This window comes from Stenella coeruleoalba (assembly GCF_951394435.1).
Source record: "Stenella coeruleoalba genome assembly, chromosome: 9".
Taxonomy (NCBI): Eukaryota; Metazoa; Chordata; class Mammalia; order Artiodactyla; family Delphinidae; genus Stenella; species Stenella coeruleoalba.
The window spans coordinates 61522023-61540094 of NC_137155.1; the positions used below are offsets into that span (position 1 = coordinate 61522023).

Below are 18072 nucleotides of genomic sequence, written 5' to 3' on the forward strand. Positions count from 1 at the left end.
CAACTAACTTTAAAAGTGTGACTGTTCAAAATAAAATTGAAACAAGGTGATATAAATGTTTATATGAATACGGTTTAAAATGTTTAAGGAGCAAAAACAGAGATGAAAACAATTAATTATTATATGTTGGGGAAATGAACAGCAAGTAAAGATTTTCTCATAAGTTTTTCTCTCATTTAAAATAATTCCAAAGACTTATCCTATTAGGTGACTGTTAGCAAAGTTGATTGCTGCATTTATGAATTTACACACATATATATAAACTGAGGAAAACCTATGGTTCTAATCTCAATACATTTCTTAAAAACTCTATGCAGGGCTTCCCTGGTGGTGCAGTGGTTAGGAATCTGCCTGCCAATGCAGGGGACACAGGTTCAAGCCCTGGTCTGGGAGGATCCCGCATGCCTTGGAGCAACTAAGCCCACATGCCACAACCGCTGAGCCTGTGCTCTAGAGCCGGAGCTCTGCAACGAGAGAGGCCACAGCAGTGGAAGGCCCATGGGCACTGCAACAAAGAGTAGTCCCTGCTTGCCCAAAGACCCAATGCAGCCAAAAATAAATAAAATAAATGTATATATTTAAAAAAATACATCTTTGTTGATATGTATACATTAAAAAAAACTCTACGCAAAAATCTAGGATTGAATAACTTAATTTTCAGAAACTCAAATGAAGTTCTTGAACACAGTCTATAGCTTTTTACTTTCTTATTTAAAAAGTAATAAATTCTGTAAACTCCTTTAGAGGAAATGACATTTGTGTTGCAATAAGTCGGTCAAGTTCAAGAAAATCTGATGTAAGACAGTACCATAAATGAAGGAAGTCTTTCCTAACTCTCAAATGTACTATGTTCTGATCATTCAAGATGCTTAGCACTGAAATTATTGTTCCTGTTTTATTATATCTGGATTTCTGTGCCTGAAATGCAACAAGAAGAAAAACTTTTGTTTTAATTCTGGACTCCTTCCACATCATAAAGTTGGCATTCTATATGTTGAAAAGAAACAGTATTGTTTAGGATTGCTATTTTGATATGGGTTATAATAAAAATGGTAAAAAAGTTTTATGTTATTAGTGGCTTTTATTATTGATGTATTATATCCAGTATATCTAAAAGGAGAGTACAAAGAGAACGTACTATCCCTTCTTCTTGCTATGCTAAATAAACTCATTTAAAAAGTAATAAGGTAAGAAAACAATGAAGAAAATTACTGAGATTCAAGTTCATAAACTAATAACTTGTAGTAAAGAATTATTTGAACTTATATGGATGATATCAGCAGTTGATAACTTGAGTTTTTAAAGTATATAAGTAGAAGAAAACACAAAATATAACCCTTTCAAAACCTCTCTGAATATTAATAAACTCAACATAGTAAACCAAAGTAATTAATTTAATCTTAGAAAAGTTTTGATAACATATAGTACATTCTATAATGGAATGTGTGACACAGAAACCAAATTTATGGTTACCAAAGGGGAAAGGGCTTGGGGGGGAGGAGTAAATTAGAAGTTTGGGATCAGCAAACTACTACATATAAAATAAACGAGGTCCTACTGTATAGCACAGGGAACTATATTCAATATCTTGTAATAAACTATACTAGAAAAGAATCTGAAAAAGAATATCTTTATCTATCTATCTATCCATAAATAAATATATCTGAATCACTGTGCTGTACACAAGAAACTAACACATTGTAAATCAATTATACTTCAATAAACCAAACCAAAACCAACAATGGAATGTGTGCTCATTAGAACAGAATTCATAAAAATAAGTTTATTAGAAAATGACCTTCAAAAAGCTTTGTGGTCAGGTTTTATACTTGTGAGCTCTTTCAAACTTTAACAGCTCCCATGCTAGATAAACTATAACACATAAAAAGAAGTTAACTACCCAATGCCATTTATGAACTAACTAGTACAAAACCCTGAAACAAATGTCTCTCAAAAAGAGACAAAAAGAGAAAAGATACCTAATTTCACTTATGAATACACATAACAAAAGTTTTAAATAATAAACCAGTGACAGGGTGGGATAGGAAGGGTGGGAGGGAGATGCAAGAGGGAGGAGATATGGGGATATATGTATATGTATAGCTGATCCACTTTGTTATAAAGCAGAAAAAAACAACAACAACCCGGTAACAAACTAAATTCAATAGTATAATAATCATCTGACATGACTGAATCAAATATATTCCAAAGATCAAGTAATAGTTATCAAAGAGAAATGATAGGATCACAGGTGATTGTATTTTCTTCTTCATACTCTTTGGTACTTTCTCAATTTTCTATAATGAATAATATCTTATACCTAGAAGAAAACAAAGATTATTTTTTAAAAGTTACATGTCCCAAAATAAAAGAAAGTGAAAGTGTGTATAATGCTACTACATCTTTAGAAGAAATGAACATGGCATATATTAAGTAATATTTATGAAGGTAAAATGAAAATTATCTGTTGGAGCAAAATCATAATGCCTTCCTATTTTTTTCTGTAGTTAGCCTTCCTCATTCTATGGCTGGGAGGGTAAACTAGTGAGTAAGTTATACAAACTATTTAATGCTATATTCTCCTCCTACTCCGGCTATCGAATGAAGTCATAATGTATAAATGAGTCATGTGCAAATCAAGGTTAGTAAAACATTCTAAAGAATTAGTCATTGGCTTAATGAGCCATTTAAAGGTTTGAAAAGGAGGGTCAATTTAGACTACTCAAAAATGGAAGTGAAACAAAAAAACTTGGAAAAATATATTTCTAACATACTCTCATGGCTGAAAGTCATTTTATAAAAGCCCTTGCAAATCAAGAAAAAGAACTCAGATGGTTCAGAAAAGAAGAAAATAAGTGACCAAGTTTTTAAAAAGTTCAACTTCAAAAGTAATAGAAATATTAATACTTTTTTAAAAAGCTATCATTTGGCAAAGATCAGAAAAAAAAAAGATATCTACTCCCAGGAAAATACAGAATTAGGTACTTAAATATACTGTTGGTGAAAATATAAATTGGTACAACCTTTTCAGAGGGTAACCTCTGGCAGCACATTCAAAAGGCTTTGATCAAGCAATTCCATTTAAACAATCATGGACACGCACAGATGCTACAAGAATGTTCACTGATCCATTATTTATCATAACAGAAAGTGAAAAGCAATCTAAATGTTCACCAATGAAGAACTTGCTAAATAATTAATGATATCCGTATATGATATAATACCAAAGACAATATAGTCATTAAGTATAAGTTTATTATTAAGAAATAAATTAACAAGTTAAACATTGTTTTAACAAGTTAAAAACAATGTTATAGTATGGTCTCATTTTGGGAAAAATGATACTTAATAGTTATACGTACAGAAGGAGAAAGGAGTACATTTACTAAAATATGGGGTTTTTTAGGTGGTGAAAATTGCAGATTACTTTTTTTTGCTTATCTAGATTTTCTAATTTTATATCAGCATATACTATACCAGAAATAAAAAGAGAAAGAATCAAAGGGAAAATTAGGTTTAAGATAGGTAAATAATTAAAAATGGAGAAATTCCTTGTAAAAAGCTGGATCTTAATTCAGGTACTCATGAGTCCTTAATCATCAAAACTCCCCTAAAGCTAAATCAAATGATTGGAAATCCACACCTGTGGACCCCGTGAGTTAATTTTGAAATATATAATGAATCACATGATCTGTGCTTGTTCTAAGTATACTAGAGGGGACTCAAAAGTGAGTCAAACAGATACAGCTTTATCCTTCACAATAACTCATGTTTCTCATACAATTTTAGTGAAATTAAATCTCAGTAATTGTAAATGATATATGCCAAGCCTCCAAGTGTGCTACCCAGGTCAGCTGAACCATCTACAATTATGACAGCAGGCATGCAGGGATTGGGCTGGGTACTGTTTTCTAGAGTGCTAGGTACTCAGGTTAAAAACTGTTGCTCAGAATTTGGCATAATGCTGGACATTTCTCATTCTCTTTTTAACTTTAAGAAAGATATATGATAAAACTAGTCATTCAGTTTTTATCTCCAAATCTGAGGGCTCAAATGGAATACTGTTTAGAGATCATTTTTAAATGTACTACTTAAAATGAATAATATACTATATGAGAACATCATGTCTAAAATAAAGTTGGGAAAAAAATAGCTTTGTTTATTATATACACTGAATGTATATAATTTCTTTTTTAATCTTAATAACCCAGGTGGATATTAGAATAGTATACTGTTGGAATTCTCCCAAAGTGTAATTATTTAAAACAAGTGAAATGAAAAATAAAAACACAAAAACAGAACATATTCTAATATGATACCCTGAAGGAAACAGGGGGCAGGAGAGTTTTTAGGTGAATCTTCTCCACTCTAGAGAACTGGAAACTAAGGCTTACAAAAGTGAAATTTGTCCAGGGCTAAACCATTAGAATGTGGCAGTGCTGAGATCTGAACCAAGGATTTACCAACTACTAAACTCAAACATCTATTACACGACCCCATTCCCTTACAAGATTGTCTAGTGGTCAGATCACAGATTAACATAACTTGTTAAAGAAAGAAAATACTGTGTATCTTTACTAGATAAACCACAATATTTATATTATGCAGAGAAAAACAGAACAATAATTATGGATCAGTAGATATCGAGTTCCTTCTCCTGCCAAAACTAGGAACACATGACAATATCATGCATGGTACACAGTTGTGCACAAAAGACAAAATAGAATAAATTATTTAATTACCTTAGAAAGACAAAATTTTTAAATATCAGCAACACAACACCTTACTAAAGAAGTAATTCTCATTCCCAACTGGAAGCATGCTTTATTCAAAAGCTTTAGAGAGAGCTATCATCAGACTGAATGCTGGCTCTGCTATTTATTAGCTAAGTTCCTAAGCAAGTTGATAGAAAATTACAAGAACTACCAGCTGTACTGTGTTTTAATGATTAAATTAGGTAAGCATGCAGGGCACACTTGGACATAAGTAGATACCTCAATGTTTTAGTTCCTTTTCCCTGGTTACAAGATAACAAGGCAGTGCCAAATTAACCCAAATGCAAATCGGTTTCTAATTGTTTTCTAGTTCTAATGCAGTGTAGCCCCCTTTTATCTTAGGGAACTTCAGTGGGTTTCTTTTTTGTAACATTTCACTATGCTTTAAAGCTAGGTTAGGTTCTCAAACTTTTCCTATCTCCCTCTATCAAAGTGTCTCATTCCCTTAGAGAATGAGAACGCGAGAACGCTAGAACGCTAATGGTGTGACTGACAGAGAAATCAAGATAAACTGACAAACTGTTCATGGGGGAAGACTGACTGTATAATAACATGATGATTTTTTTGATGGTGTATTCGGAACCCAGACTCTGAGTGGGACATTTGAGGTAAGGTAAATGAAAGGGCTGTGCCACGACAGGGCTTCAGAGGAGATACAACAGAGGCAGGAAGGATGTTGCAGGAACCCACATCATGTTAAACCTCTGACCGTCTACTTCCACCTAATTATAAGCAGGAACTTGCCAAACAAATTAAGTAACCCTCCAATCAACTGCTAAACAACTTTGTAATCTATTAGCACCTTGAAAATGAAGAACATATGTTGAAAAAAAGTAGACAAATGGCATTTACATCTATAATGGCAGAATACTGTCATACTTGGTTTAAATTTCATAGGTTAATGGTTTTTAGGAGAGGAAAAAAATTTTCTCTCTATCCTTCTAGATTCTTGCCTGAGATCCCCCGTACTAAAAAGACAGATTAACAGAAAAAAATTTCTTCATACCTACAAGAGCTCCCACGAAGATATGAGACCCAAAGACAGCCAGGCAATTGAGGCTTACATACCATACTGAGCTGAGGATAAAGAGGTAGGAGTCTGGGGCTTTAAAGGGGAGGAAGGCAATTCACAGAAGAGGGGAAGAGCAAACGTTTGGTAAACAAATATTTGTCCTGCTATGCAGATAAGTCTCTCAGATGAAAAATGCGATCTCTGGTAATAGCTCTCTTCCTGGTACAGGACCCCTTTCTAAATTTTTAGGCAGTTCAGGAGGAGGCAAAAAGCCTTTCCTGAGTCTGCTGAGTCTTGACTGCCTTCAGCACCAAATAATCCACATGCCAAAATGGCACATTTCGGGGTGGCATATTCTGCTCCCCTTCAGGTTTAAGAAATAGATGGTAAACATAAAAGTGCATTAATAAGGAAGGTAAATAGTTTAGAAATGTAGCACCGTGCCATAGCAGAGGGAGAAGTCTGCCACCTGCTGACAGAAAAACAGGATTGTATAATTTCCCTGATGGCTGTTTTTTTAAAGGGTGAAAACCTATCAGGAAAGGTTCATGACATTAGATTTCAAATTAGTTATTACATGAAGATATAAATTACAACCTATAATTAAAAGAAGAATAAAGATTAAAATAGGATTTCAGATTCTCTGTATTTTTTTTTAGTATATTTATTTATTTATTTTTGGCTGTGTTGGGTCTTTGTTGCTGTGCGCGGGTTTTCTCTAGTTGCGGCGAGCGGGGGCTACTCTTCGTTGCGGTGCGCGGGCTTCTCCTTGCAGTGGCTTCCCTTGTGGCGGAGCACGGGCTCTAGGCACGTGGGCTTCAGTAGTTGTGGTGCGCAGGCTCAATAGTTGTGGCACACGGGCTTAGCTGCTCCATGGCATGTGGGATCTTCCTGGACCAGGGCTCGAACCCGTGTCCCCTAAATTGGCAGGAGGATTCTTAACCACTGCACCACCAGGGAAGTCCCTCTGTATGCTTATTAATTTAATAATAATTATTAATATTAATAATTATTAATTTAATAATTATTTTAAAAACAAGTAAAATAGGAATATATGGAAATGATTTAACATAAATTATAGGGAACATTCAAACTGCTGTGAAAAATTAAGGATAACCCAAAACACTTGGCAAAATTATAAAATCTGTGGGGGAGGGAAAGTGATTTTCCCTCTATCCTTCTAGGTTCCTGGCTGAGACTCTGCTGTAATAAAAGACAGATTGAGAAAAACAAGTTGAATAACATATACAGTATACTTCCTGTATACATGAGAGATACCCAGGAAAACTGAGTTAACTCTCAAAATGGCCCAAGCCATCGCCTTAAATACCATCTCTAGCTAAAGACAAAAGATGCTGGGCAGGGGAAAGCCAGGTTTTCAGGCAAAGCTCAGTAAATAAGGGTACGGTTGTCACGTGGAGTTAAGACCTTTAAGAGGTCTTATATAATATATATATATTCAGTTGTTGCCCTCTTTCTGACAGAGAGAGGTAGACACCCCTACAAATGGAGATTTCCCTTATAAGTGTAAATTGTTCTTATCAAAGGGTAACTTGCTTTTCAGAGTTTCTCTTGTGTCAGCTGTTTTTTTTAAAAAAATAATCAGCCTAAAATAATCCTTAATGCCACGGAGGCATATTTTGGAGTTACAAATTCTGCTCCCTTTCAAATCCTGTAGATTTCACCTCTGCAATCCTCTTTCTGTCCTCCTCTTTGAACTGCTCCCACAGCAGTCTAGAGAGCATAGTCATTCTCTTTACTTCAGGCTTATTTTAATTCCTGCTCATCCAGAGTGGCAGGTTTGCCACCCCAAGGTGTACCTCTTTGGCATAAAGATTATTTCGAGATGATTATCTCAAAGAAACAGCAGATACAAGAGAAGCTCTGAAAACAGAGTAGAAATTACCTTTTTGTAATGGAAATTTACATTTATGAAGGACATCTCCATTTGTGTGTCTCCCTTTGTACCAGGAAGAGAAGATGAGTAAGCACAAGAAACATATTAATGGAGAATGCACTTAAATTTGTGTATCAACCCTAGGTCAGGCTTGCCATACTCCTCTTCTGTCGCAACTCTTAACAGGCTCCCACACAGTTCTTTTGTCTTTAGCTTTAGATGGTATAATTCTAAGGCATCCAGAAGTTACTCATTTTCCCCTGGTATCGCCCATGTGTACAGGTTAATGAACTTCCGTTTGTTTTTCTCTTGTTAGTTTGTCTTGTTATGGGGTCCCCAGTGGAGAATTTAGAAAGGTGGAGGGAAAATTATTTTCTCCTCCCCTATACTTCTCTCCTCCTGGTCCTAGTAATGCTAATTCAGTGTACCTCAGCTACCAGGTTATTCATACTAAAATGCATTCCAAATCTTATTTATTTTAGAAAAACAAACTCAAAGGCTCTTTAGCAAATTAATTACAAACACCTGATAATAAAGATGCTTCTACAATGTGGTCCCAACACACTTTTTATAATGTTATTTCTTTTAACTAACCAGTTTTTAAAAATATATAAAATACATGCTCATGTTCTTTCAAACAGTATGAAACATTAAAGGATGAAAAAGTTGAAGGCTTCCTCCACAGTCTCATTCTCCCAAGTTTGACTCTCACCAGCAACAACTATAAACAGCTTCTAATATAGTTTTTCAAGAATTTCCAATAACAAGCATATACATGTATCTCTTTTGGAACCACAACTGTCCTCCAACTTGCTATTTTCCCCCTCATTTGAGCTTCTGTTTTTTTAAAATTTTATTTTATTTATTTAGTTTTTATACAGCAGGTTCTTATTAGTCATCCATTTTATACACATCAGTATATACACGTCAGTCCCAATCGCCCAATTCATCACACCACCACCACCCCCCCCCCAACCGCTTTCCCCCCTTGGTGTCCATACGTTTGTTCTCTACATCTGTGTCTCTATTTCTGCCCTGCAAACTGGTTCATCTGTACCATTTTTCTAGATTCCACATATATGCATTAATATACAATATTTGTTTTTCTCTGACTTCCTTCACTCGGTATGACAATCTCTAGATCAACCCATGTCTCTACAAATGACCCAATTTCGTTCCTTTTTATGGCTGAGTAATATTCCACTGTATATATGCACCACATCTTCTTTATCTATTTGTCTGTTGATAGGCATTTAGGTTGCTTCCATGACCTGGCTATTGTAAATAGTGCTGCAATGAACATTGCGGTGCATGTGTCTTTTTGAATTATGGTTTTCTCTGGGTATATGCCCAGTAGTGGGATTGCTGGGTAATATGGTAATTCTATTTTTAGTTTTTTAAGGAGTCCATACTGTTCTTCATAGTGGCTGTATCAATTTACATTCCTACCAACAGCACAAGAGGGTTCCCTTTTCTCCACTTCCTCTCCAGCATTTGTTGTTTGTAGATTTTCTGATGATGCCCGTTCTAACTGGTGCGAGGTGATACCTCATTGTAGTTTTGATTTGCATTTCTCTAATAATTAGTGATGTTGAGCAGCTTTTCATGTGCCTCTTGGCCAACTCGTTTGAGCTTTTTAAAATGTTAACTCATGCAGATTTACTTTTTTGTTTCCAAAGCTGCACAATATTTTATTATACAAATGCACCATAATTTAACCATGCACTGTTTTTTATTTAACCAATGTATACCACCTCCAGAGTAAATGAAAGTGCCCATTTTTCTACATCCTCATCACTCTGCTTTCTCTTCTTCACACAGTAATTTCTGGCAGCCCCAATTTTCACTATTTGTGAGCACAAGACTTGGAAGTCTTGTGACTTGTAAAATTTGTAATTTTGCTGAAGGCAAGTATTTGAATTGTTTACTTCAATGGTTCTCAAACTTTTGCAAGCCTCAGAATCATGGGGTGGGGTAGGGTGGGGGGGAGCTTGTTAAATGAAGAAAGTAAAAGGATCTAAGGATATGACAGCTTTTAGCCAGAAAACAAAATTCTTGAATAAATTAAAAATAGTAGTATCTGGTTCAAGGGTGGCTGTCTGTCATGTAAATTAATTCACAACAAAAGGAATAAGCAAAAAAAAAATTTGTAAAGCTAAAACTTTTTCAGGAACTATTATAGCTAATATAAAAATGCCTCACTAGATAAGAGATCACACTTTTCACGAAGTTGAAAATGTGGTTAACTTGCTGCTTGAGGATAACACACAGGAAACATGACAAATGTGCTTTGAAAAGACAAAGTCATATGCCTGGTAGAAACATTTCCATACTTCCAAATTTGGAGATTCAAGATAACCTTGGATATTTTCTTTGCCAAAGTTAAGATTTTAATGTATTTTCCTTATTTGACAATATATTTTATTCAAATTGGACTAATCATGATTGCTACCCCTCAAATACCACCACATACATCGAACATTACCCAATGTCATCTCCTGTTCCTTTGAACTCCACAAAGCCTTCTGTTGATCTCTCTCTCAAGACATTTATATTCATTCATTCTAGAAGTACTGTTAGGACTTTAGCTTTTAAGCTAGTTGTGACATATTTGGGAGATTAGCTTCTAAATCTCATTAGCATGTATGATGGCAGTGGTCATGTGCAGGAGTTGTTTAAGATCTAGATATTTCAGGTGTGAATGAATAAATCTTTACTCTTGGGGTGGACAGAAGATCAAAGCTATTCAGAATTTGTATTCTCTACTGCTGTATTACCAAATACTTGGAATAGTTGGAATGCTCTATTTTTCTACCAGCCTACTGACCACTGGTAATACTATATTATATACAGGTGTTTTCATTTGATTAAATATTGAATATTTACTGAATAGTCAATGATATGAAAAAAGAACGGGCACTGTGCTGTGGTATGGTAGACCGGTAATTACCTAATACACACCCTCCTCTTCTTCTTACTAATAGAATCCCAATTTTGTCAGAGGGTGGCAAGTTGCTCAATCAAAAAAAAAAAAATTCCTCAGCTTCACTTACACTTAGGATGACCATACATGTCATCCTAACATCCTTGCATGTTCCCTCCAGTGACATGCAAGAAGAAAGTTTTGCTTATTAAATAAGTATTCTCCTCCCTGCCTCCTCCTTTCTGCTGCCTGGAAGATGGAGATGTTGGCCAGGACTACAACAGCCATCTTGTGACCATGAGAAAAGCCAAGGACATTTCAAAGACCTCTTCATATCCTTGTACCCTCTAATTAACACCAGCAACTGCCTATTTTTTGGACTTCTCGTTACAATAAAAAAATAAAATCTGAACTGTTTACTAAAGCCACTGATTTGGGGTCTCTGTTTCTCTTAGTCAAGTACAATTAATAAAAAAGGGTGACAAAGAACTATGCACCAATCCAGACTCTTCCAGAATATACATTACAGTAAACAATATAAGAGTACATAAATTGCTAAATTATGAGAAATCATCAGGAAATGCCACAGGAGTTCAGGGAATATGCTTCACAGAACAAATCAAGAACTGAAAACAGGTGCTAAAAGGTCATAAATTTCTGTACTGATATAAATTAGATGAAAGTTGAGTTATAGAAATATTTTAAAAGCCTATGTGATAGTGCTGATCCACTAAAGCAGCTGTTTGAATCTTGGTTCCCCCCCTCCCTTTTCTAAATATATCTAAATATAGACTCAATAGTTGGCTTTCCACTTAGAATAGTACCCAGAAAACGTTTGATATTATCTTTAGAAGAAAGGAAGAAGTTTTTGTTAGAAGTTTATCTCCAGGAAGGAAACACACTGAAGTTTCAAAAACAGCACCAGCTATTTAAGGAATAACTCCTGATGTTCACAAGGAAGCCATAAGTACTTGAGATGTGTTTAAATTAAAAATGACAATTTTAACTGGTTGGGGAACTTCCAGTGACAGTTCCATCCCTCCTATTCCTGCTGTCCAAATAATTTCCACCCTCTTTGTTGCTCTTTAGGGAATAGTGTTGAGACTATACATTTGTTCTGGTTTTGTGCTTCCATTTTATTTCATTTGTTAGATACTTCCACCTTGGGAGAATTCCCCACCCCTAAATTTATAGAGCTATAACTCTATAAATATACATAAATTGTATTTATACAATATATACATATACATATGTCACTGTATAAATTTAAGGTATACAGCATAATGATTTTACATACATATATTGTGAAATGATTTCTGCAGTAAGTTTACTTAGCATCCATCATCTCATATAGATACAATAAGAAAGCCAAAAAAAAAAAAGTCTCTGTTTGTGATGAGAACTTTTAGGATTTAATCTCTTAGCAGCCTTCCTATATATCCTACAGCAGTATTAGCTATAGTCATTACGTTGTACATTATAACCCTAGTACTTATTTATCTTAAAACAAAGTTTGTACCTTTAATAAAGGATATGAGAAGAACTGAATAAGATTAAACCATCTCATCTTTTTTTGTCATTAGTTTTCTATTGGAGAAAAATAGGTAATCTGCTGGTAAAAAGTAAAACCAGAATATATTCTGGTAATACAAAAGAAACAAAAAAGAAAACAGTTGATATATAAAAATTGGAAAGAGGTGCCATTTAGTAGGAGAAATTAAGTCAACTGGACAGAAGTAAAGAACAAAGTAAGTAGAGACAGTGCAGGGCTGAAAATAAGACATAATGTAAATTAAAATATGCAGAAATAAATGGATGCTATAAATCAGTGAGTAGTACAGTCGGCCATTCGTATCTGTCAGTTCCACATCAGCGATTCAACCAACAAAGGACTGAAAATATGTGGGGGAAAAAAATTCCAGAAAGTTCCAAAAAGCAAAACTTGAATTTGCTGCTTACTGGCAACAATTTACATAGCACTTACATTGTATTTACAACTATTTACATACCATTTACATTGTATAAGGTAGTAGAGATAATCTAGAGATGATTTAAAGTATATAGGAGGTTGTGTATAGGTTATAAGTAAATACTACAGCATTTTATAAAAGGGTCTTGAGCATCCTTGGACTTTGGTATCCAAGCGGGTCCTGGAACCAATCCCCCATGGATGGTGAGGGGCTACTATTCACTCTTAGAGAGAGGGATGTTCCTTATTCCTTTAAAAAGGCATCTGTCCACCTGTGTTCTCTATCCTCTACCTTCCTATCTCCTCTAGAACTCAGCTTGATTTTCCCTCTCCCCCTCTCTCATTTTTTTTGGCCAAGCTGTGGGGCTTGGGAGATCTTATTTCCCCAACCAGGTACTGAACCTAGACCATGGCAGCCGAGTGCTAACCACTGGACCACCAGGGAACTCCCTTCCTCCTCTCTCACTTCTTTAAGCACTCGTTTTTCACTGCCATCCTGCCTGCCAACATGGTCACGTGCCAACCATTCAGAACCAAAACCAATCCAAACGTACACTGACGGCACAAGTATTTTTGTACTCAACAATCACTTTCTGGTCTTCTTCACTCCATTGTTCTTCTAGTGGCTGTCCAACCCACAAGGCTTTCAGTTAATTTTTGATCTGTGCAGACTGACACTTCTGCCTCTGCCCCTTCTTGTGGAAACATGTCCTGTTACCCCATCTCTGAGATCTCTGTTTTCTTTACTGAACATCCACTATATGTCAGTATTCTCAAGTTTTCTTTTTTCATTTTGCTGCAAAGTTATGGGTGAGAAATTATTATCATTTCCACTATTTACTGCCAGGAGGCTAGACACTTGAGAAAGTAGTTTCCAGTCCCAGTTTATCTTCGCAACTCCAGCACTACATTTTCAGTTGCTGTTGCTAATAATAACAGGTAATGCATATACTATATATTACTATGGGCCAATATATGGCAACAAATACTTTTCTAAGCATTTTACTTATTTTAACTAATTTATGGACATTTCTACTTGGCTAAACAGGACAAAGTGAACTTATTGTTCCACATTGTCCCTGCCTCCTCTTTCTTTCCCCCTTTCTATCTTGGCTAATAAGGTAGCCAGTATCACCATTTAGCTTGTAATCCCCCCCACCCCTGTGATTAATCTCTTTATTTAATGATCATAAATAATGATAAGCTCACAAATGATAGCAATTATGTCCACTGTGTTATTTCATGTAATCTTCACAACTATCCCATGAAATAGGTAGTATTATCATCTTCCAATTAATAGATGAAGAAACAGACTCAGAGGAGTTAAATAACTTGCCCAAGATCACACAGCTTGATAAATGAGAAAGCCTACATTCAAAGCTAGGTTTGTATGAGTCCAGAGTTTGTAGTGCCACTAAGTCCTGCTGATTTTACCTCTGAAATGTTTATCCTCTGATCGCTCGTCTCCTAGTCTAGACCCTAATCATCTTTCACAATGAATACTGCCAACAACCTCCTAAATTATTTCCTTCTTTCCAGGCTCTCCGCTTTCACCCTATCTTGTCTAAGTGATCTGTATAAAATATAGTTTTGAACATGCAACTATCCTGTTTAAAAACCTTTCATGGCCCCCTATAGGCAAAGCCTTTAGAATGGCTTTACAAGATTCCTTTACAATTTGGCGTCTTTGCCCACATTCCCCATCTCTTCCTTCCAAATACACATCTGTGGCTTCCTGGTGTCACAGTAGTTAAGAATCCCCCTACCGGGCTTCCCTGGTGGTGCAGTGGTTAAGAATCCGCCTGCCAATGCAGGGGACCAGGGTTCGTGCCCCGGTCCGGGAAGATCCCACATGTCGTGGAGTGGCTAGGCCCATGAGCCACAACTACTGAGCCTGCACGTCTGGAGCCTGTGTTCCGCAATGGGAGAGGCCGCGACAGTGAGAGGCCCGCGCACCGCGATGAAGAGTGGCCCCTGCTCTCCGCAACTGGAGAAAGCCCTCGCACAGAAACGAAGACCCAACACAGCCAAAAATAAATATAAAATAAATAAATTTAAGAATCCGCCTACCAATGCAGGGGACAGGGGCTCGATCCCTGGTCCAGGAAGATCCCACATGCTGTGGAGCAACTAAGCCCGTGCGCCACAACTACTGAGCCTGCGCCCTAGAGCTTGCGAGCCACAACTACTGAGCCCACGTGCCACAACTACTGAAGCCCACCCTCCCTAGAGCCCATGCTCCGCAACAAGAGAAGCCACCACAATGAGAAGCCTGGGCACCACAACCAAGAGTAGCCCCTGCTCACCGCAACTAGAGAAAGCCCGCGCGCAGCAACGAAGACCCAACGCAGCCAAAAATAAATAAATTAAAAAACAAAAACAAATACACATCTGTATATGATGCTGTAGCCACAAGACTACTTGTCCCTATGCCTGAATTAATATAACATTATGTATATATAAAGATTGACTGATTTCTATACTACAAACCATGGGCCTTAATTATTTTCACAAAGATGGCAAACTGTTCTTATAATGGCTTCATTGTGGATTTTGTGAAAGCATTGATTTTTACCTTTACCTGGTTTCGAGGAGAAGTGATAGACTAATCCACAGTCTAAGTACATACAAGAAGGTATGGCAATGTGGGTTTTTTCCCCACATTTGTATTATACATTTTTGGTTTGGAACAAAAGGAAGCCACTAAAGTTTTCTATGCAGGACAGCAACATAAACAAAATGAAATTTTTGAGATGAAAACATTTGCTGCTATGAGTACAGAGATGGAGAAAGACTATGTAATAATAATCTAAGACTAATTTAACCCTACCGATAAACAAAACTATTGGCATATGAGATATGTGGGAATTAACATTTTTTTTTTTTTTACTTTTAATTATGAAAAAATATTTCTGTATTCAACCTAGGGCCAATAGCAAACAACGGGACAAAAAGTTTCTTTGATCAATTAGAACATATGATTGGGCTAAGTATTCTAACATGAACCTAAAATGATATTATTTAGTACAGCGGTAAACCGTCAACTGACTTGTCAAAAATACTTGACCCCAGAAGTTCACGCGTGTAGTACCTCATCCGGAGTATACACGGGATTCTTCACTCCAGGAAGTATATTAGAATGCAACTCACTGAGAAAACTGTCTTGACGAGTGGGCTCTAATTAAAAAACAAAAACCTAAAAACATCCCCAACTTTGGAGAAAATATTGCTTATAATGTACCTCAAGAGGAATTCTTCAAACACTGTCTTACAATAAAATTGGAAATAAATTTCTAAAACGTTATGTAAGAGGCTTGCGGGGAAAAAATGAACACGAAGGTACATCCCGGCAGTTTGAGACAAGAAGGAATAACATTCAAATACAAAATAAACTACTTTGAACTCCAGCTGGGTTAACTGGCATTCCTTTAATTAACCACTGAGAAGTTACACCTTGTCATAATCGAACTCATCCTACCCACGATGCAAAAAAAAAAAAAACCCTCATCAGAATGGGATTGTTGCAACAGTTTGACGCGGGATGAGGGAAGGAGAAATCTGCCCAGAAACGTCCGTTTATTTCTCGAAAAAACGGGCTTTTGCAGCGGGAGGCACCTTGTTTCCGAATCACCTATTTTGCTGCCTTTTTGTTTCAAATGGAGACATAACAAAGCCCATGGGAAGCCGAGCGCCACCGTCGAAGGTCCAAACCAGGTCACCTGGCCGCGGGGTGGCCGCACGCGGGGCGAACGGCTCCCTTGTGGGCCCCTCTCATTCCAGCAGCGGTCGGCATGTGAAGGCGAGGCCGGACGGACCACCCGCGGCCCCCTAAGCGCTCCGTAGCGACGAACCCCCATACTCACCATCTCGATGATCTTGGTCTTCCGGCCCGTCTTTCTCTTCAAGGTGAAAATGTACTGGGCCAACACCGCCCCCGCCACGACGGCGCACACGCTGGCGCTCGCTACCGCGCCCACCCTCGCCACCGCGGATCGGTCCATGGACGGGACCTCCCGCGCCTCGCGTTCCAAGAAAAGAGGTCGCTAGGTGGCTGCGGGCCTCGGAAACGCCAGCCAGTGAAGAAGCCCCAACGCCCCGCCCTGCTTGCATGAGCCCCGCCCCCAGGAAAGCCCCACCCACGAGCGCCCAGCGGCGGGAAGCCGGAGCGAGGAGGAGGAACTAGCCTGCGTGGGCGGCCAAGGTGGGGAAGCGGATCTTCTCAGAACCTGGGTCCGAGAGACTGAGGACAGAAAAGGGGACTTGGAATTAATTCTCTCTCTCTCTCTGCTAATGAGGACCAGGCAGTGGTTCATTCCAGCCCCGCCCAGTAGAAATGTGATTCTAACCATCACTCAGAAAATATCCTCTGCCTTGCACCCGCCTCTGACGCTCAGGACTACAACCCCCAGAAGGCATCCGGGCTCAGCTATCTGACTTGCGCAGTAGCTTGGCTGTAAAGTACTGTGACAGACTGCAGGGTGCAGCTAAGAAAACGAGGGAGTAAAAAGGTGACCTACAGAATGTGAGAAAATATTTGCAAACCGTTTACCTGATAAGGGGTTAGTATCCAGATTATGTTAAAAATTATGTCAATAACAAAAAACAACCCTATTAAAAAACAGGCAAAAGCCTCAAATAGACAATTGGTCAAGAAGCTTACGAAAAGATACTCGATATCACAAATCAGGAAAATGCGAATCAAACCCACAGTGACATATCACCTCACACAAGTTAGGACAACCATTGTCAAAAAAACAAAATTAAAAGTGTTGGTGAGGATGTGGAGAATTGGAACCCTATCCGCTGCAAAACTATGTGCCTATATACTACTGTATTGTACCTTTAAAAATTGTTATGTTGGTAAATTTTACGTTATGCGTTTTATGCCACACACATAAAAACTTGCTATGACAACACACCAAAGGTGGCTTGAAGTTAGGCTGGAACAAGTAGGTGTTCGTCCTTTTTCTCCTACATCTCAGTCAGTCATCACCTCTTCCATCATTTTCTCTTTGTGAGTAGCAGGACTTGTTCTCACCTTCCTGGTCTCTTTCAAGGGACGGATGCAGTTTCCTCTGCTTTTCTCTGGGGATGACAGGAAGGGGATGCAGTGGAACAACTTGTGGGGGGGAAATCACGCCAACTCTGTGATGCTACTTGGTGAGGTGCTCTCTTTGCCCGGGACATGGAAGAAGTTGGAGCAGGAGAATAAGAGGGAGCAGTAAGGGTTGTTTTCTCTGCATCCTCTGCTCTTGCTCTAGTTATTCCAGCCCAGGGACCCTGGCAGGTGTTCTGCTTAAAGGGAAATTTGTGGAGAGTTCGTAGAAAGGTGGGATAGAGCTCACCTGAGCAGGCATCTGGTAAGAAAACAAGTCTGGAATTAACCACTGGGTGTATGAATGCCTTTTGAAGAACTGGGAAACACATGGTGGCTAATATCAGTCCATATGTTTGGTTTCTCTCTTGTTGTTTTTAACTTTTTAAGTATGTAAATCT

The 18072-nt window shown here is 37.7% G+C and overlaps 1 protein-coding gene across 2 annotated transcripts in view; it reads right to left on the reverse strand.

Annotated features, from left to right (window-relative positions):
- NT5C3A (5'-nucleotidase, cytosolic IIIA) overlaps nucleotides 1-16607 on the reverse strand; it is a 41322-nt gene extending 24715 nt beyond the window's left edge. Inside the window, exon 1 of one of the 2 annotated variants that reach the window (XM_079932373.1) lies at nucleotides 16440-16607. In XM_079932373.1, coding sequence (XP_079788499.1) covers nucleotides 16440-16577 — 138 coding nt within the window. In that variant the 5' untranslated portion in view covers nucleotides 16578-16607. The remainder of the gene's footprint in view (nucleotides 1-16439) is intronic. The other variant, XM_079932374.1, reaches the window with a different exon arrangement.
- Between the last annotated feature and the right edge of the window lie 1465 nt (nucleotides 16608-18072).